General features: G+C 38.5%; 2 protein-coding genes across 6 annotated transcripts in view; one reads left to right on the plus strand and one right to left on the minus strand.

Moving 5' to 3' along the window:
- Positions 1-439, minus strand: part of uts2r2 (urotensin-2 receptor 2) — a 128601-nt gene extending 128162 nt beyond the window's left edge. For both annotated transcript variants that reach the window (XR_007264556.1, XM_048610792.1), the window contains exon 1: positions 330-439. Coding sequence is in view for 1 of the 2 variants with exons in the window: in XM_048610792.1 (XP_048466749.1) it covers positions 330-412 (83 nt within the window). In the remaining variant the exon portion in view is untranslated. The remainder of the gene's footprint in view (positions 1-329) is intronic.
- Positions 83-21586, plus strand: LOC109925893 (hexosaminidase D-like). 4 transcript variants are annotated; one of them, XM_048610787.1, is made up of 10 exons: positions 83-218; positions 1390-1558; positions 5548-5657; positions 8994-9081; positions 9943-10107; positions 10242-10425; positions 13362-13433; positions 15185-15386; positions 17584-17666; positions 21500-21586. In XM_048610787.1, exons 2-10 carry the CDS (start codon positions 1424-1426, stop codon positions 21577-21579), a joined length of 1119 nt encoding a protein of 372 aa, XP_048466744.1. In that variant the 5' UTR covers positions 83-218; positions 1390-1423; the 3' UTR covers positions 21580-21586. The 4 variants fall into 4 exon arrangements, with proteins under 4 accessions (XP_048466744.1, XP_048466747.1, XP_048466745.1 ...); XM_048610790.1 differs by lacking the exon at positions 83-218 and adding an exon at positions 230-590 and having other exon boundaries at positions 1399-1558; XM_048610788.1 differs by lacking the exon at positions 83-218 and adding an exon at positions 477-590.
- The last annotated feature ends 198 nt before the right edge of the window (positions 21587-21784 follow it).

Raw genomic sequence — 21784 nt, forward strand, 5'->3', positions numbered from 1 at the left:
AAACGTCAGCCTCTCTGCTCGGCCTGCAGTATTATATAGTGTTTGGATACTCAGTGCTGCCCCATGTTAAAATCCACAGTATTGCAGAGTGTTTGAATACTCAGTGCTACCACTACCTCTGCCTGCCTTTGCTGTGTTAATGTAGTGTTGTTGCCTTGACCAGGGGAGTACCACATGCGCACTGTATAGTCTGTATCTACAGGGAGCAGCGGTGCTCGGTATGTAACTGCACAAGGAATAGCAGCTCCGGCGCCCGGCCGCGAAAGCAACATCTTTGTGCCCAGTCCCAGTTTCTCTCCCGTGGCTGCAGTACCCAGGCTGTCTCCTACCTCAGGCGGCCTAACTCCTTTACTGGGCCGCCGCTGATTTTCTCTTCCGCCTTCCTGGAGGTTGCTCTCTTCAGGGCCGACATGGTGCATTAGGGAGGGGATGTGGAGCTGGTGTTTGTACTGCCTACACCAGCCGTAAGCAATCGAGCTGCTGCAGGGGCGTTCTCAGGCAACAGCTGGAACCTAACCTCCGTTTTGCATCCAAATGAATGCAGCACTTCACCCTGCAGATCGACTGCTTTGTGAATGTAGCAAGCCTGGGTAATGACCATTTAATCTTGCTAATGCAGAATGCAAGTATGTAGCCTGGAGGGGCAACTGGGTAAACTTGGGCAGAACAAATGGGAATGCAAAACAAAACCAAACTAAAACAAAATTCTGGAACCTCTTCAGGGAGGGTGGAGTAATGTTTGACTGCTTTGCTCTTGGGTAAAAATAGTACTTGTCAATGGACTAACTTGTAAACTATTTGGGGCAGCCTTGATTTGGGTGATTCGGTGCTCTTGCCCCAACCCTTACACTAGGTATAAGATGCCATGGCGAGAGTGTGTCCTACCCCCAACCTGGGAGACCTATAGTTGCCAGTTAAAGGCACAAGTAAGACATACTGTGGCATAATCCTCAAAAATGGTTGGTGTTTCATGTTACCAGCTTGACATAATTGCTACAGTCACTCTGTCTCCTATACACCCTGTATTGGCATCAGTTTTAAAATAGGCCCCATTTTTCCAATGAGAATCTTTATCAAGACTGATTGTATGTTGCACCTAACCACTGCACAGCACAGAGAATCTTGTTTCTGAGCACAACAGTTGAGGGTGCATCCACTGAACTGGTTTCAGATATAATTTGGTTGTGGTTGTATTGAAGCTTTTTTTTGCAAGTCATAACTGACAGCAAATTTATTGAAGGGTTCTGCTACCTTCTTAAGGCCAATACATACATACAAAATATATTGCCAAATGCAAAATTTAGGTATTTATGGATGAGTGTTTACAAAATGTCACAAATAATGATGTAAAAATACAATAATTCTGCTGTATCAATATTTTCTCCCGAGGTCTTACAGGCCACAGACTTTGTACGTTTGAAGAATGGCAGATGGTCTTGGGGACAAGCCAATGGAGGCAGATAATGGGACTAATACACTTAAACCCCCACAGATGGGTTTGAAACTAGTACATCTGGATTTGAAAGGAGCCCCACCCAAGGTCTCCTATCTAGCAGAGGTGATGTGAGTCACAATACTGGCATTTTAATATTTCTTCTCAGTGATTACATTTTAGAACAAAATAAAGGTCACTTTAACCTGTTAGATAGTTTCAGTAACAAAATATTGACTGAATTTTTAAATCAATATTTATAACAAATATTTGCCTGAATCATTAACTATAATTAATGATGCTTGTAATACAAAGAATGTTAAATAAAGCATGCATTAAATTGGGTGTGTTTAGGAGGATAGCATGGCCAATGAGAATATGCAGGAGAAATGTTTGTCTAGAATGAGAAACTTCAATATTGTGGATAAACCTTAGAAAAAGTGGAGCTCTGTCCATTTGGATAAATATCATGAAAAGAAAATTTGATAGAAGTGTTTATGTTTATGAGGCTTTGATGTAGTAAACAATATATAAGCTAGGAAAGGAGCCATACTAGATCTGGTATTGGGGAATATGCCTGGTCAGATGATTGAAGTTTCAGAGGGGAAGCATTTTGGGAACAGTAACCATAATTCTCCAAGTTTTAAGTTCATTTATGGATAAAGATAAAAGTAGTCCTCAGATGAAAGTACTAAATTGGGTGAAGGCTAACTACAATACTATTAGACAGGAACTGGTGAATGTAGATTGAAGCAGCTATTTGATGGTAAATCCACAGCTGGCATATAGGAATCCTTTTAAAGGCCAGTTAATTAGAGTTCGGGACTAGCATGTTCCTGTGAAAATGAAGAATAAGGATGGCAAGAGAAATTGAGAGCTTAGTCAAAAAGAAAATGGAAAGATGCTTAAGGTTGAGGAAACTGAAGACAGACAGAGCTCTTGAACAGTACAAATACAGCAGGAAAGAACTCAAAGACTAAGGAGGGCTAAAAGGAATCATGAAGTAACTTTGGCAAACAAGATTAAGAAACATCCCAAGGTATTTTATATATAATTAAGGAGCAAGAGGGTAGGTCCACACAAGGACAAAGGAGGGAATTTATGCATGGAGCCAGAGGAAGTGAGTGAGGTCCTTAATGAATACTGAGCATTGGTATTCTCCAAGGAGAAGGACATTGTGGGTGTTGAGTCTCGGGAGGGATATATAATGTTCTAGAGCATGTTGATATTTATAAAAAGGTATTGGATAATTTGAAAAGCATTAGGGTAGATAAGCCCCAGAGCCTGGTAGGATCTATCTCAGAGAGCTGAGGGGAGGTAGTTGATGAAATTGCTGGGGCCTTGTGCGAAATCTTTGTATCCTGTTTAGTCACAGGAGGGGTCCCGGAGGACTGGAGAATAGCCAATGTCCTTCCTTTGTTTAAGAAGGGTAACAGGGATAATCTGGGAAATTACAGGCCAGTGAGCCTTACGTCAATGGCAGAGAAGTTATTGGAAAAGACTCTTACCAATAAGATTTACTCACATTTGGAAAAATATGGACTTATTAGTGATAGGCAGCATGGCTTTTTGAGGGGAAGGTCATGTCTCACAAACTTGACTGAGTTTTAGAGGAAGTGACAAAGATGATTGAGGGTAGGGCAACAGATGTTGTCTGTATGGACTGTAGCAACACCTTTGACAAGGTTCCCCATGGCAGGCTGATATGAAAGATGAAGTCACATGGGCACCACGGTGAGCTGGTAAAATGGATACAGAAATGGCTTAGTAATAGAAGACAGAGAGTAGCGGTGGAAGAGTGTCTTTTGACTGGCAATCTGTGACCAGTAGTGTTCTGCAGGGATCAGTGTTGGGACCCCAGTTGTTTGCGATATACATATGTGATTTTGGAGGAGAATGTAGATGACCTGGTTAGTAATTTTGTGGATGATGCAAAGATTGGCCAAGTTGTGGATAGTGAGGAGGATTACCAGAGGATAGATAGACTGAGACCTGGGCAGAGCAATGGCAGATGGAGTTTATTCCAGACAAGTGCGAGGTGATGCATTTTGGAAGATTTAATGCAGGAGGGAACTATACAGTAATTGGCAGAACCCTTAGTAGCATCAACATACAGAAGGATCAAGGTGTACAGGTCCACAGTTCCCTGAAAGTAGCAACACAAGTAGATAAGATGATCAAGAAGGCATATGGCATGTTTGCCTTCATTGGTCGGGGCATAAAGTATAAAAATTGGCAAGTCATGTTGCAGCTGTATAGAACTTTAGTTAGGCCACATTTGGAATATTGCACACAGTTCTGATCGCCAAACTCCCAGAAGGATGTGGAGGCTTTGGAGAGTGTCCAGGAACAGTTTACCAGGGTGTTGCCTGATTTGGAGGGTATTAGCTATGAGGACAGATTGGGCAAACATGGTTTGTTTTCACTTCAACGTCAAAGGATGAGAGGTGACCTGATAGAGGTTTCCAAAATTACGAGAAGAATGGATAGTCTGAGTCTCTTTTCCCAAGGTAGAAATGTCAATTATTAAAGGGCATTAGTAAACTAGATCGGTTTAAGGTTCAAGGCGGTAAGTTTAAAGGAGATGTGAGAGGCACCGTTTTTACACAGGGAGTGTAAGTGCCTGGAATGTGCTGCCAGAGGAGTGGTGCAGGTGGAGAGAATAGCAATGTTTAAGAGGCATCTTAACAGATATATGAATAGGCAGGGATAGAGGGATATGGACAGCATAAAGGCAAAAGGTTTTTAGTTTAGAAAGGCATCATGTGTTGATGCAGTCTTGGTAGGCCAAATGGCCTGTTCCTGTACTGTACTGTTCCTTATTCTCTTCGTTCTTTAAATCTTGGGAAGCTATTTCCACTGGTCAGTGACTTAGTAACTCAAGGCATAAGTCGACATAGGTAAACTAGACTAGGTAACACTGTTCACTGTTGTCGAATTCTAAGATTCTAATGATTAATGTGGCCAACTTGAAAATTGCAAAAGTACAGTGTAATCCCAATTCATGCTTTTAAAAAATGCTGTTTACATAGCCCCAAGTCAATTCATGTAATATATTAAACAAAAACTTACTATTGCAACCACATGACATCTCAAAGCATTAAAGCATTTTGCAGCTAATGAAGTACTTTTGAAGTGTTAAGGGAATGTTAAAGGAAAAGATTACATGTTATGCGATAATGAAGTAAAATGTAATCAAATGGATTCTACTAACTTCGTACTTATTGAGCAGAGTTCTTGCACAAATATGATTTCTTATACAGAAGCTGTTAGTGAGTTAAGAGAACCTTACGAAAAGTTAACTTAAAGTTTACTGTCTTGATACTTCCTGATTTAATGTGAGGACGAGTATTATGTCTATTCTGTACATCTTGTAACTGAGCTGTTAAATTTCAAACTTTGCAATCTAACCTCACCACAATGGAATGTGGGTGTTGCTAGCTTGGCCAACATTAATTGCCCATCCCTAATTGCCTAAATGACAGAAAAGCATCAACCACACTTCCATGGATCTGGAGTCACATGTAGGCCGGACTTGGTAAGGATGGCAGATTTCCTCCCGTAAAGAGCATTAGTCAACAAGATGGTGTTTTTTTTATATGACAACTGACACTGGTTACATGGTTGACATTGGCTAACTTTTATTACAGATTTTTATTGAGTTTCAATTTCACCATCAACTATGTTAGGATTCTAACAAATGTTTCCAGAACATTAGCCTGGCTTTCTGGATGACTAGCCCAATTACATTACGACTATTACCACCCCCAGAACTGGTGATCCACACATGTATGCACATCTGATTGTAGAGTAATACTGCAACAACTAGCGAACCTTAGAGGTTGTTTAGATTTTTAACATGTAATTCTAATTTAAAAAAACACATTTTAGTTTAATTTTCTAGAATTTTGATCCTTTGGCCTGCTGTTCTCACAATGTTAGAGATCACCTTTCATTACTGAAAAATTTTGTTTCATAAAACTATAACTTGACATAGTCTATCTTTCAAGGAGATAACACAAGAGCAATGGGCTAAGTGGCCTTCCTGTGCTCTGTGATTCTATGAACTTCTGAAATTTGAATTGAAACAGCTATATTTCAATTTTCTGTTGTAGATCTTTCCTCTGCTTTCCCACCTTGGTGCAGATGGTATTTTACTGGAGTATGAAGATATGTTTCCATATGAGGGGAAGCTGCAGGTGTTAAGGTCTCCAAATGCCTACAGGTAAAAGTTTCATAAATGGATTAATATATGACTACTCCAACTTACTTTGATTTTTCTTCTAATTCGTGAGGTTCAATGGAATTTTACTTACTTCTTGTTTCACAGTTTCCTGGTTCATTGGGACACTGGTTGTTCTCTTGCTGCCTAAGCCTGCTTGCCAGTATTGTACTTTTTGGGCAATTAATCAGTGGTTTTCATGCATGGTGAATGTTATCGTAAAATTCCATTTGCAGAATTACTGGTGAAGTCCATAGATTCTTGTTCCCGAGAGCAATGTTTAATTTATTTTTGCACTGTGATATATTTGTCCTCGTAAGCGGATGGAATAAAAAAAATAAAAATACTTATGAAAATCCAGAACAATACAAGGATGCTAAAATTCAAACAATCTATACTACAAGAGAAAAGATTGTTTGGCAGGTTGATTTGTTTAGGTAATACATTGCCATGAAGAAAGCAACAGGATAGTATAAGCTCTTCAAGCTCTCAATAATCCCAAGAAATGTGTAAGGTTTAAAGATATCTTTTTTGCTTACAGAGAACAGAGCCCTCTTCATGAACAAAAATAGAAGTTGCTGGAAAAGCTCAGCAGGTCTGGCAGCATCTGTGAAGAAAAAATCAGGTCTAGTGACCCTTCCTCAGAACTGATGGTAGCTGGGAAAACGTCGACTTATATGCAGAAAATAGGGAGGGGGTTGGGGTAGGGAGTGAACGATAGGATAGAGCCCGAAGAGAGAGAAGAGCAGTTGGATAGGCAAAGGAATTGATAACAATCTAGCTGGGAGGGTGAATAGTTCTTAATGGGGACAGTTAGTAACTAACAATAGGTAGTGTGTAATGGCAGGCTATGTGATAACAAGGCCTGGTGTGTGGGGTAGGAAGCTAGGACATGGGAGAGTTTAGGCTCTAAAGTTAAAGATATTGAGTCTGGAGGGCTGCAGGGTCCCCAAGTGGAAAATGAGGTGTTCTTCTTCCAGCTTGTGTTGAGCTTCGCTGGAACGCTGCAGCAAGCCAGAGACACAGATGTTGGCCAGGGAACAGGGTGGTGTGTTAAAGTGGCAGGCAACAGGTAGCTCAGGGTCTTTTTTGCGAGCAGAACGTAGATGTTCTGTGAAGTGGTCACCCAGTCTACGCTTCGTTTCCCCAATATAGAGAAGACCACATTATGTTCAGCGAGTGCAGTAGACTAGAATGGAAGTGCAGGTGAAGTATTGCTTCACCTGGAAGGTATGTTTGGGCCCCTGGATCGTGGGGACGGAGGAGGTAAATGGGCAGGTTTTGCACCTTCACTGGTTGCAGGGGAAGGTGCCGTAGGCTGCGGGGGGTGTTGGGGTTGAAGGTAGAGTGGACCAGGGTGTCCCAGAGGGAACGGTGCCTGTAGAAGGCAGACAAGGGAGGGGAGGGGAATTATGTGTCTGGTGGTGGCATCTTGATGAAGGTGATGGAAGTGGCCCTCTTTATGAATCCTTTTAACTAGCATAAATAAGGCAATTTACAAGCTTGACTGATTATCTTAAATTGGTTGTCTTTTTCTACTGACAATGGTATCTTGTTGGTGGAAAACACTACCTGTGAAGCTGATGGAGAGTGGTAGTATGAAACAGCCAACTTAAAAGACATACATTCTCACCAGCCCAGTTTGGCATTCGTCCACCTCCATGGTGACCTTACTTCTGCTTCCCACCCTCCTGCCTTTTTGTCAAGGTGGTCCAGCAAGTCAGGAAGTTTCACCTCGATAGCGAAATTCTAGTCCATTATCTCTGCTTTTATCAATTCCTTTGATATCTTCCCCCATATTTTCTTTACTGTTAGAATTTTCACTTTCTTTTCCCCCAACCTGAATGTTAATACAGTGTTAGCTTTATATGTTCTTCCACCGTTAATAAATGCTAGTTGGAACCCTTGTATGTGCCAGCTAAGGAAACAAGCAAAAACTGATCAACAGACAATATCTTAAAGAACAGCTGACAGCCTGCCCAAAACAAAAACATATCATCATGATTCAATACAAGCCTAAACTGTGTTTAAAATGCTCCATGGCCTTGTTCTTCCCTGCCTCCAAAACCGTCTCCAACTTTACCACATTTTGAGAACTTTGCATTTCACCAACACTCTTTAGAACATCCCTACCCAATTTAAATACCATCTGAAATCATACGTTCAGATGTTTAGCAGCTATGCTCTGCAATTTCATCCTTAATTTTTTTTTTACCTCTTCACTCCTTCTTCCCTTAATTTTTTTTGCCTCTTCACCTCCTTCCTCACTTAAGGCCATCTTGAAGTTCACCTTCTGACTAGACCTATTCCAGGTTGGTCCACTCTTTGCAATGACTCATTCCACTCCCATGGTGACCTTATGCTTCCCACCCTCCTGTCTTTTTTGTCAAGTTTGCTTAAGGTGTTGTATGATACTACAACAGTAGTGTGAAAATGTTCAACAGTACTTTACAGGATGCTGTCAGTGCTAAAGCTGACAAAAAATTATATAGATTTGGTGTTATGAGAATACATTGGTTGGCAACTTAAGTTGTTCACAAGGACAATGCAATGAATATAATCGGTTTAGATTTTCAGAAAGCTTTCCGCAATGCTTTGAAAATTAGATTACAAGATAAGGAAAGATTAATGGAGTTATTGGCTCATTACTTTATTGAGTTGCAGGCTGATTTGACAACATAAAAGAGATGGTAATGATAGCGGAGAAAATATCTGTTGGAATTTAGCAGGAATTTATTCAGCATCTCTTGCTATTCAATTGTTTTATAAATGTTGTGGGGCTTGCAATCAGTCATTTGCGGTCACATTAAACTTTGTGGCCTGATGCTGAACAAAAGAATCAGCTTACTCAGATTCATAAGATCTGAACAAATGAGCTGAGGAATGATGGATTTTAATGGAGGGAAGGGAATGTCAGGTAACATGTATGTAATTTCCAGACTCTGAGTTGTCACCATTAATATTGCAGCAAGGAATTTCTGCGGTACCTCACTGGCAGCTTTGAAGGTAAGGACTCTCGAGAAGTGTAGTGCATGGTCTGCCCTCCATAATCCATCTCCCTTTTTTTGGGGGGGTGTGGGATGGAGATTGTGGGTGGTACACCCATCCTTCAGTCTGTTGAGATCCTCAAGTGGCCAGTTAGTGGCCACCTAAGTACCTTATCTTGCTCCATCTGAGTGCAGGTTTGTACATATTCACTGAGTATAATTGTTGCTTTACCTGGTTTCTTCTCCCACTTAGCATCCTGACAAAATTCAATCAACCATAGAGGAACCTGGAAATGGAGGTGTATTCAAAGCTGGTGTGATTGTTAATAACAATGTGCTTTCCTCATTGCAGTCCATCAGAAATCAGAGAAATCATGAATCTTGCCAGAGTGCTTCATTTAGAAGTAATTCCATTAGTGCAAACCATTGGCCACATGGAGGTGAGTTTAGAAACAAACTAAAGCTGAAAGGCCACATGAGGCTAAATCTCATGAAATTTCCAAAAAGGATGGATGAGTAACTTTACTGTAAATAATGCTGCCTCACAATAGATTGATGTGGAGGTGCCGGTGTTGGACTGGGGTGGACAAAGTCAAAAATCACATGATACCAGGTTATAGTCCAACAGGTTTATTTGAAATCACAAGCTTTCTAACGCTGCCCCTTTGTCAGATGCAGTGAGAGGAGAGCAGACAGACACAGAGTTTATGGACAGAGAGGTGAAGGGCAGAAAGTTCGAAGGATTATTTGATCTCTCTGCCCTTCATCTCTCTGCCTACAAACTCTGTCTCAGTGTGCTCTCCTTTCACTGCACCTGACAAAGGAGCTGCGCTTCGAAAGCTTGTGATTTCAAATAAACCTGTTGGACTATAACCTGGTGTCATGTGATTTTTGACTGTTCACAATAGAATGCACAAGAATGCATTAATTGCTGTGTGACTTAAGCCATATGCACATTTCCTTAGAACTTAGATAACTGATCAAAGCCAGTACATCTTGTATCAAATACTTTGCATAATTTTGCAATGTTGGTTCCTGTCTTAAATAAGGTATGTAAGTCCAAACTCTGGTTAAAAAATTTTTTAGTATTGTGATATTCTGTGCTTCAAAATGTGAATCAGTCTTGATATAGTTCAACGCAGTTGTACCCCTGTCAGTGTAGGACCTGGGATGCATATCCACTTAACTACTGGAGAATACAATAACCCATGAGAGATTTCTGTATACTAAATCCAGAATATATCATTATTTTGATAAGTTGAATTACCATTGATTGATACTTTTAAACCTTGTTCCTACAGTTTGTGCTGAAACATAAAATGTTTTCCCATCTTCGCGAAATGAAAGAGTTTCCTAACAGTCTCATACCTTGTAAGAAGGAGTCCGTGGACCTAGTAAAATCCATGATTGACCAGATCATGGCAGTACATAAAGACTTAAAATGGCTGCACGTTGGATCTGATGAGGTACTGCAACAATTATGTGGGAGATTTGATGAGCAGTTTACAAACATATTGCGTGTCCTCCAAGGACACTAAGTTAATTGTATGGTGTTTACCTTTTCTAAAATAAAAATTGTTTATTTCTATGTTATCTTTAGGTTTATCATCTTGGTGAAAGTGAAGAATCTAAGAAATTGCTTGCACAAACCCAAAATACTGCAGACAGCCTGTTTCTGTCTCATGTGAAAGCTGTTGCAAATTACATCGTCACTAGCTACCCTAATGTGAAACCCATCATTTGGGATGACATGCTCCGGAACATCAGTGAAGAGAAACTTAAAGGTATTGTTGCTTTTCAGTGACTCCATTTAAACTAAGACAATGAAGTGGAAAGCTATGCTTTGTTTTATGTTCAGCTTTTCAGATGACCTGATTCCCAGCACAGTGCACATGCTGTAGATCAGTTGAAACATTGAAACCCCACAATAGGTTCAAACCAGTTTGTATTCTGATAACGATGCTCTTAAGCAAGTTCTTTACTGCTATCATATGCTACCAGTATGTCTACAGACACGTCCATTTACACATCACAACCAACAGAAAGTAGTTCAGGCTTGCCCACCTGAGATCCAGGACAGAAATGTGCCAGATGCGTTGGAGAGTTGCAGTGTACCAGTGATACTACACCAGCATTCCATGCTAAGGAACGCCTTCAAGCTGTGAATAAATAAACTCTTTCATGCTTGTGAAGAGTTTGGTTAACCATCAGTATGAGGAAGACTAATGCCATGATCCAAAATGTTGCTGTACTACTAACGGTCAGCATTGATAGGTCTGCAGTCACAAGTAATTTGTCATTTGTTGCTGAAATCAACACGTGCATTGCATCAATTATATATAAACCATGTAAGTAAGTGTCCAATGACAGCCACTTGATAGAAAGTTCTGAACTATGACTTAGCCAAACCTGAATCATCGGAGCACTGCTGTACAGTTCTGAGACCTGGACAACATATGCTAAACAGAAGAAAAGGCCAAACAGTTTCTATCTTTGCCAAGGATACATTTGAGACAGCATCATTCTATAACTCACAGTCGCCAAGTCAAAGATCCTGGACTGTACTAATTTCATCAGCATACACTCATTACTAAGCCAATGATGACTGTAATGACTTGGCCATGTTCAATTGATGATGGCAGCGTACCCAAAGATATTCCATATGGTGAGCTGGCACTGTGTCAATATATGTACTTCTACAAAGACTCCTGCATGTGAGAAATGGAGATGGCAAACATTGACACAACTGTACGACAACACTGAAGGCCAGGACTTTTGGAGGCTGATTGTCTCTTCCAAACAAAGAGAAATGGAAGGCTCATCTAGCTGAAAAGAAGGCCCAGAATAAAAGGAGGCCAATGAATTCTATACCTTATCAGCAAAATGTTTCCATTTACAGCTAGTGCAGGAGAGATGGCTATGCCAGTCTGAGGCCTTTGTGATACACCAGGCAATGATTCAGAGTTGATCACCAAAGCACAAACCATTATCAAGATGAAAAGATGCCAGAGGCACATGCTCCTCCATTATTACTATATTGAGTGTTTCTGCTGTCACTTTAAATACATTATTTTTGCTCTTACTTTAAAGGAAGGAGAAAGACATGAACTTCCTAGCATTTGTAAACCCTCAGGATATCCCCAGTTATTTTACAGACAATTAATTACATTTGTAGTGTAATTGTTGTTGTTACGTGAGAAAAGTGGCAAAGAATTTATACACAGCTGACTCCCACAAACACCAATGTGTTAATAGCCTGTGTTTGTAAAGTTGATTCAGGAATAGAGATCACCTTTAAATTAGTACCATGGAATCTTTTACATCCACCTGAGATCAAATAGAGCCATAATTTAAAGTTTCAACCAAAATGCTAGATTTCTAGGCTGTAGGACTTTATTCACTGGAGCTTAGAAAAAATGAAGAGGTGTCTCAAAAAACCTGGTAAATTTTAACAGTACTGGACAGGGCAAATGCAGGAAGGATGTTCTTGTCGACCAGGGAGCCCAGCACCGAGGGTCATAGTGTAAGTAAAAGGGGTAGGCCATTTAGGACTGAGATGACGAGAAATTTCTTCAAGCCAAAGAGTGGTGAGCCTGTGGAATTCCCTGCCACAAAGCAGTTGAGGCTAAAACATTATATGTCTTCAAAAAGGAGATTGATATAGCTCTTAGGGCTAAAGGGATTAAGGGATGTGAGGAGAAAGAAGGTACTGAGTTGGATGATCATCAATGATTGTATTGAATGATAAAGCAGGCTTGAGGGGCCAAATGGCCTACTTCTGCTCCTAATTTCTATGTTTCTATGCGGAAGTCTCTAGAATGGGACTTGAAACCAAACCTTCTGAGTCAGCAGGAGTGACAACTTTCAAGTAGACTTTTGTCATCTCTGAGTGTGACAAATGTTTTATGTCTTTCTGTTGCAATATTAAAAGGTTGTAAATATATGTGCATTTCTTCTGGAATGAAATAATTTGCAACATAATTTCTAGGAATCTGCTTACTTTTCCTTGGTACAGTACATTTAATCCGCAACGTTCCTCATGGTTTATTCTGAAGCTTTCCTTTTATTTTTTTGATTGACATAATGTGCTGTGTGATCTCCTTTTTTGCCCAGTTTGCTGGCATGACTTGGTTTTGTAATATTTTGTCGGTGGTTTCCTATTTGGTATATTGCCTCTTATATGTTTTTATAGTTTCAGCATTCATACAAGGATGTTGATTTCATCCAGTGATTACTATAACCTGTGTTTGAGCTACTTAAAGAAAGTTGAAATAGCGTTCCAGTTTTTATTTTCAAGAAAATGCCTGTTTTGCTATGAAAACTGGTATGACCAATTCTCCAGAACAAATAAGATGTAAAAAGATATTACATGCAACTTCTACAATGGTTTCATGGTTATCATTACATTAGATGTTTGAATTCCAGATTTGTGAATTGAATTCAAGCATCACCATCTTCCATGGTGAGCTCTGAACCACCATGGTCAGAGCATTAACCTGGGGTTCTGGATTACAAATCCAGTAACATTACCACCATGTACCGCCTGGCCCATCTTAATGCAATCCTGCTGTTCTGAAGTTTATATTTACTCTGTGCTATTCTCAACTGAGCAGGGGAAATCTACACTTTTACTTTAAATTTATTTTTTTCTAAGTTATTTTAGTTTTTTATTTTTAATGCAAATCTTATTTAAACATTTTTCCTTTTGTATCCCATTTAGAATCCATGTTGAGTCAATTTGTTGAACTGATGATTTGGGAATATAATGCCAATTTTAAGGTAGATGGCATGAGTAAGTAAATGTGCTTTGTTTTCGATATCTATAACCATTCATAGCAGTGTGAAATTAGCCAAGCAGTTCTTGGCGTTCCTCAGGATCGCATAAAGAGAATGGCATGACCTGGCATTTTTGTATATTGCTACACTTGTTTTAGTAGAAGCAGTTCAAAATAAAGTCAAGCTGTGCAAATCTTATTTATAAATTAATAAACTCATGCATCTGGTAAGACAAGACATTCCTTTAACTTTGTATCTTGTCAGAATGTATCACATGGCAATTTATCAAAAACCAAACTGATTTAGGATAGCTATATTATTATAAAAAGGCTTTCACAGAGGGTATTGAATTAATTTTCTGCACCAAGAAATAGAAACTATTTCTACAGAGTGCTTCCACAGTTAGTCTTTTCAAGAACAAAATACTGCAGGTACTGGAACCTGACATAAAGTCACAAAATGCTGGAAATCCTCAACAGCATCTTTAGTGCATAGTTCCTTGAAAGTGGAGTCACAGGAGGATAGCGTGGTGAAGAAGGCGTGTGGTATGCTTGCTTTCATTGGTCAGTGCATTGACGATAGGAGTTGGAGGTCATGTTGCAGCTGTGCAGGGCATTGGTTAGGCCACTTTTAGGATACTGTGTTCAATTCTGGTCTCCCTGCTATAGGAAAGATGTTGTTAAACTTGAAATGGGTCAGAAAAGATCTACAAAGGATATTGCTGGGATTGGAGAGTTTGAGATATAAGGGCTGAATAGGCTGAAGCTTTTTCCCTCGGAGCATTGGGGACTGAGAAGTGATCATTAAAGAGGTTTACAAAATCATGAGGGGCATGGATAGGGTGAATAGCCAAGGTCTTATTCCCAGGGTAGGGGAATCCAAAACTAAAGGGCACAGGTTTAAGGTGAGAGGGGAAAGATTTAAAAGGGACCTCGGGGCAGCTTTTTCACGCAGAGGGTGGTACGTGTATGGAACAAGTTGCCAGAGGAAGTGTTGGAGGCTGGTACAATTACAACATATAAAAGACATCTGGATGGGTACATGAATAGGAAAGTTTCAGAGTGATATGGGCCAAATGTTGGCAAATGGGACTAGATCAATTTAGGATATCTGGTCAACATGGATGAGTTAGAAAGAAGGATCAGTATCTGTGCTGTATAACTCTGAGTAGGACTCGTGAGAGAAAAAGATGTTTACATTATTATCCCCTTCTGATGGCATTTGTCTTTTTAAAAAAAAAAGTCAGTTTTCTTCTTTCCCTGCACTAACCTTTATCCTATCTCTCTACTCGCTCAAAAACTTGTGACATCTCTGACTTTTTCCAATTCTGATCAAAGGTCATTAACTTGAAATTGTAACTGTTTATTTCTCTCCTGTTGTTGTCAGACCTTCTGAGTATTTTCCACTTTGATATATCATTATGCATGGATTTTAAAGTGTCAAGTTGAAATTACTTTTATGATGGTTGATACAATTTAACGATTTGTGCATTTTGGTACATTTTCAGTGACTTTGAAAATAAATGAACCCCTTGGAGGTATGATTTCTGATGGCACTTGTAATAACAACACCTAATTTGTAATAAGAAATGTCAGTCACCGAGCAATATCTGAAGTCATAATCGTACATGTTGTAATTGGCTGAGAACAGCTTTCCCTCAACAAGATTTCATGCTTGAAGATTTTAAAAATTGGTTTTCATATATGCAAATAAAATAAGACAAGTTATGTCTCATACACTGATGATATTCTGTTTTTGTTCACTAAGTGCTTCAAATTCAAAAATACCAACGGTCTGGATTTTCTCATATGTGGTTTGCAAGTGCGTTTAAAGGAGCCACTGGTGCAGCTCAGTCTCTAACACCCATTAGCTATCACTTAGCCAATCACCTGCAGTGGCTGAAGGTGGCAGAAGCTCTTTCAAGGGACTCTATACAGTTACATGGGATAGCACTCACTGGTTGGCAGAGGTATGTGAACAAGGGAAAAGGTTCATAAATCTGCTGCATTTTCACCACAGTCTAATAAGTACACTTTTCATCCTTTTTGTTTAATTGTTTAGTTTATCATTTCAGTTGATTTATTTTTACCCTGTCAAATAATGTTAAGGGATGAAATGAATCTGAAGGGCAAACAGTAGTTTAACAAATACATTTGGATTGAAATTCCATTGAACAATATTGGTAAATATATTTGTACATAATTCTGCTCTGTACTATTTCAAAGTGCTTGACTCTTAACTAGCTAACCAAGTCACACAGTTGTGACAATTGGAACTGGGCAACAAATGCTGGCTTTGCCAACGATGCCCACATCCCATGAACTAATAAAAAAAAGCATTAAGCTGAATATTGAAATTGGCTCAACTTCCAAATGGTAATGAGAGGAACTCTGTATACTTGCATCAGTGCTGTCTTCTGCACAAAATGTATGTAATTTTGGTTGTCTGAAGAATCAATTTTATTCCCAGATTATTGTGTGTTTTACAGTTATATAAAAACAAAGCATTTAAAGTTACAGGTAATAGCAATTTGCAAGTGCATAACACTGCTGTAATGTACTTGCATCTCATAACATTTCATGACTTATAATATCTGGATCATTTTTATTAGTTCTTGACTCTGTGATTAATATTGATGTTTCCAAGAAGTAGGAAAATTTATCTATGCTGTGATGTAAGTTGTATGATTTATATATAACTTAGTAACATTTATCTTGGAGTTTGGGTTTTGAATTTGTGGCATGTAGGTTTGGTCTGTGTCTATGAAGGTGTTTTAGTAGTACCTTGTATTTCGGTAGCCATGACAACTTCTTTTAAAACACAGTATGAGAGAGAGATTTTATGGAGAGTAATAGGGTTTTGTTTATCTTGGGAGAGTTTTACAAACAAACAAAGTAAACAATGGTTATTAGGTTTCAGTTAGACAATTCTAGGATTTTTTTGGATTACAGGAAACACCCATAGCTTGAAGAAAGTCCTATTGGTTCTGGTTTGCAGAGATCTTGGCTGGAGCTGAACGTGTAAGACAGTTTCTTCTAAAAAAGGAAATTGGTTCAGAACTGTTCAGAAATAGGTTAACTCAATGGAAGGAATTTAGTTTGAAATTTTCAGACCAGAAGTGATCAGTTAAAATTCTGAAGGGGTTATTTGAAGCTGAGAAAGTTAAAGATTCATTGTAGAAAGAGGCCATTAGGATCTCAAGACTGGGAATTGGAGCCACAGTTAGTTCAAGCCGTATAAATGTGATAGAGAAGGGAATTTTTCAAGGTGTGATTACTGTAAAGATATACAATGGGAATTAATGAAATTGTGATTTACTGTGTGTTTTGAAATCCTTAAACTTACATTATATGTAACTAGTTTGGTTTATTCTATTTTATCTTTTTTTGTGCAATAAACTAGTTTTGTTTTTAAAAACCAGATCTGTGGTATTGCACGTTTGTTTCAGTGAAAGACCACGTCACTAAAACAAAAAAAAACTATTAAGCTAGATTTCAGTTGGTATCTGACTTGTCTAGTAATAACATCAGCTGGGATCATAACAATTCATAAATCCTAGTTCCTTTTTGTTTTATTTTTCGCAGTTTTTTCAGACTGATGCAGAAGTTAGCTATTTTTAAGTGAAGAATCTTATTGTAGGCTATTGGCAAAACTGGCTATACTTTTCAAAACAGAAATTAAGCTATTTGAGACGCAATAAAGGATAATTTCATTGTCCCAACAGACAGCTACGTGAATGGCAAAGATCACCCTGCCCTTTTCACTATCCCTATCTCACCCTTGCTGGGTCTTGCCTGTCTGGCCCTGGTGATGCCATTGCCATTTGCTGCTCCTCTATGACCTTCAGCCTCATTCTTGTTTCTGGACTTGCTGTGGCCATGGCAGTGGCTGCCACTCCCAGCGGCTGTGCTGGCTCTGATGAGCTGCTAGCTCTCTACTCTTGAGAGTGAAGTCCTCTTCGTGAAGGCCCTGGGAACCCTGATAGGTGACAGGTAAGTACCTGAATAGGATTTAATCTCCTTGGGGCTCCCAGCAACAACAGTGACATTGTTGTCTCACTCTATCCAGGTGGTGAATGGAGGCATTAAATTCATCACAAGATTGGAAAAACAAAGACACAAAAAAAACGATAATTCTTTCCATATTTTCTTGTTTTTTTTTTCAAGATATGATCATTTCTCCGTTTTGTGTGAGCTACTTCCTGTGGGACTTCCATCCTTGGCTGTTTGTCTGCAAACTCTGAAAAATGGTAAGGCATGTTATATCTAAAATACTTAAAGATCTTCTAACAACCATTGGCTTTCAGAGTTCTTCATTGTGAAGACCTTGCCATCTAATCTGCGATTGTTTGCCGATGTCCACACAGGGAATGAGTTGCTTTCCAAGGATAGATTATCAAATATTGATCATTAGGAATGACGTATGTTCATCATGATATAATTACTGGTTCTTTGTTCAGAATGAACAGCTCAGGTAAAGCACTGTTCCAGGCTACATTTATCTGAGTTGCAAGCATAAGCTGTAGACTAGTAATTCTCTGTTATCCTTGTACAGATTTTAACACCTTTAAATAGACTTACAAGGGTTGCCAGTCCCACCAACTGCCAGTGCTATTTCAATCCTGGCTACTTTGGAAAGTGAAATAAATTTATGAGGAAGCCATCAACAACATGTATTTCATACCAGACATTTACAACTTAGCAAGATAGCCCTTAATGTAGGACCACCTCAAATTTAAGGTACATATTTAGCAGCAGTAAGGATGGGAGCGTGTTAGCACAAGAAAAGTACTATAACAATGAGCATATCAAGGCAAAACTGCATTAGGTGAACAGCGAGACCAGGTTAATAGATAGGTCAGTAGACTTGCAGTGGTAGATTTTTAGGAGATCTTTAACATTCTTTGCAGAGGCTTATCCTCTGAGAAAGAAACACTGTTTGAGAAAGATGGATCTTTATTTTGTTAATTTATTGCCCATCCTTATTTGCCCAGAGGGCAATTAAGAGTCAACCACATTGCTATGGGTCTGGAGTTGCATGTAGCCCAGACCAGGTAAGGATGGCAGTTTCCTTCCCTAAAGGACATTAATGAACCAGATGGGTTTTTCCAACAATCGAAAATGAATTCACGGTCATCATTAGACCCTTAATTCCTGATATTTATTGAATTCAAATTCCAACATCTGCCATAGCAGGATTCAAACCCGGCTCCCCAGAACATTATCTGGGTCTCTAGATTAACAGTCCAGAGATAATACCACTAGGCCATTGCCTCCCTTGTAGCTAAATGAGGAAGATAAGGTTGATTTTACTTTGAAAGAAGCACTGTAAAGTCTGAAAAGCTTTGTGTTATGTTAGATGCTAGATAAACTGTTAGAAGAAGCAAAGAACAAGCATCTCTGCTTTCTGCCTCTATCATATTTTTAGAGTGTGAGAAAAAGCTGAATAGCAGTATAAAAATAGATAGTAAGAGTTATTACAAATATTTGAATAGGAAAAGGGCAATAAAGGGGAGTATTTGTTGTCCAGAAAAAGTGTCTGAGAAATTCATGATAGAAAATAAAGAAGTGGTGAAGATTTTGAACAGGTATTTTATGCCTTGCCTCAGCCAAATCTAGTTGAAAATCAAAGGTGATAAAAATGATGAACTTAAGACAGTCCCCAGTGGATAAAGGGAAACCAGTAGATGTGCTGTACTTGGATTTATAAAAAGAGTTTGATAAGGTGTCACATTAAACATAACTGCACAAGAGCACATCATATAGGGAGCAACATAATAAAATGTATCAAGGAAGAATAGAGCAGCGGTAAATTATTCTTTTTCAGGTTGACAAGCTGCAGGTAGTGGAGTGCCATTAGGGATCAGTGCTGGATCTTCAGATATCTACAATCTATATCAATGAATTGGAATAATGAGACATACGTATGGTGGTTAAATTTGCCAATGATACCAAGATAGATAGGAAGATAAGTAGTCAAGAAGAGGTAGAGTCTGCAAAGGATAATAGATCGGCAAAGTTAATGAGCAAAGAATTTTGGCAGATCAAGTATAATGAGGTAAATATGAACTTGACTATTTTGACAGGAAGAATAGAAATGTGGTGTTTAAATGGAAGGAGGTTGCAGAACTAAGTGGTACAGAGGGATCCAGGTATCCTGGTACATGAATCGCAAAAAGTTAATGTATAGGTACAGGAAATGATTGTGAAGGCAAATGGAATATTGGCCTTTATTGCAATGTGAATGGAACATTATAGTAGGGAACTTAACTGCAGTCACACAAGGCACTGTCGAGACAACACTCTGGAGTAGGGTGTACAGTTATGAACTCCTTATTTGATAAAAAAAAGATATAAATGCTTTAGATGCAGTTCAGAGAATGCTGACTCATTCCTGAAAGGATGAAAGGCTCATGTTATGAAGAAAAGTCGAACACGTTCAATCTATGTCCATTAGCATTTAGAAGAATGAGAGGTGATCTTTTTGATGTATAAGATCATGAGGGACTTTTTGGGTCGGTACACAGGGAATTTCTTCTTTACTTTGTGAGAGATTAAAACCAGGAGACATTGTTTAAGAATAAGTGATCTCCCTTTTAAAATGGAAATGAAGAGAATTTTTTTGCTCTCAAAGTGCATTGGAATGTGAAATTCTCTTCTGCAGACATTAGTGGAGGCTGGTTTATTAATTTATTCAGGGCTAAGTTAGATAGATTTTTGATAGACAAAGGAGCAAAGGGTTATAGGGAGCGTACAGGAAAGTGGAGTTGAAACCACAACCAGATCAGCTATAATCTTATTGAATGATGGTGCAGGAATGAAGGGTCAAATAGCATACACCCCATATATTATTAATAGAATGTATTATGTAAATAATACTTTTCTTACAGCAATGGTTTAAGTCCCACCGCATTTTCTTCCAACCAAACTCTGAATTTTCCTTTGCCTTTTTAATCAATGACTTACATATTTTCTGTTTTTGCAATGGCATTAACTACAAAATTTAAACACGGCTTACTCCTTTTCAGCATTTTTCATTTTATGAATATCCTCATTATGAAACAATCTCTATTTCTACCAAAGCCTAACTCATATGACAAATGAATATATATCAATTAAATACACTATTCTAAAAGTGTTATTTAAAGTTTGCTTTTGTTGACTACGCCTTCAAGCTAAAACCTTTCCTCACATTTTTAAGTACAGTGCTTCAAAGTTACAATATGTGCATTATTGCTTCCATTACAATCATCAGAGCAGAGTAAAGTACATTTCCATTAAATATTAGGAAATGATTGTGTTGCAATTTGCCTGTGAGCGAGGATAAATGAACTGTACACAAGCTTCTGTGCTGCAGAAGCGATTTTGCAGTCCCGACGGGGCTTAAAAATCAATCAGCTTATAGTGAGTGATATAAAATAGGTCCTGACTTATTTTTACTTTATGCACAATGTAACATAAGATAAAAGTAACATTTTCCCTTTAATTGTAAGCTAGCAATTGACTGACAAGATTTGGAGGATAATTGGATGAATGAGAAAAACTAAACTGTGTTGCTCCAAACCGTAACACTAATGCGTTGACAAAGTTGGAAACTGAACCACATGGAAAAAAAGAGTAGGGTCTGTAGAGCCCCTGACTGTCAACATCCACAGTGTTGCTGAAGAACAATTTTAACTTCAAGCATCCAAACAAATAAATATTTGTCATAGCATCTATATCATGTTCTTTCCTAGTACAAAAGCAAGGTCTTTGGTATATTGTGTAACATTTGAATTGGTGCAACATATATTTAGAATTATAGCAAGTGTGGGAGCCTGAAATGAACCATGGAGAACTACACAACCTATTGTCAAAATTAAAAATGCTTTCCACTTTTAGATGGCTACACAAGGGGATTTTTGTTATACTCTCACTGTTCGGCAAACATGACTTTTAGGTGAATTTTGTACATGTAGAATTAACTCAGACTCAAATCAAATTGTTTGAAACTGGCTGGAATGGTGCTCAAAATTTTTTCATTTGGTACAAGAATCGTTATTCCCCCTTGCTTTAAAAAAAACCTTTTTGTGTTTCAAATCAGGTGTGTTCTCTGAAAAGGAAGAGGACTTTGTGAAAAAATGTCTTGGATTCAAAACGTTGAGAGTTAACTTCATAAGGTAACTGGCCAACAGACTTCATTTGAATACCCTGTTGCATTTCAAATACAGTAAGAAAATGTGAAAAATTAATTGTTAGAGGCAATAATATATATATATGAAAAGTTACATATTTCCCCGATTTGAGTTTAAAATTAAATTCACATAATACATTAATGCTCCAGCAAATTCAAACAGGCTAACATACGAACATCTATTATGAGAAAGAC

This window comes from Rhincodon typus, chromosome 23, assembly GCF_021869965.1.
Source record: "Rhincodon typus isolate 14 chromosome 23, sRhiTyp1.1, whole genome shotgun sequence".
Lineage (NCBI taxonomy): Eukaryota > Metazoa > Chordata > Chondrichthyes > Orectolobiformes > Rhincodontidae > Rhincodon > Rhincodon typus.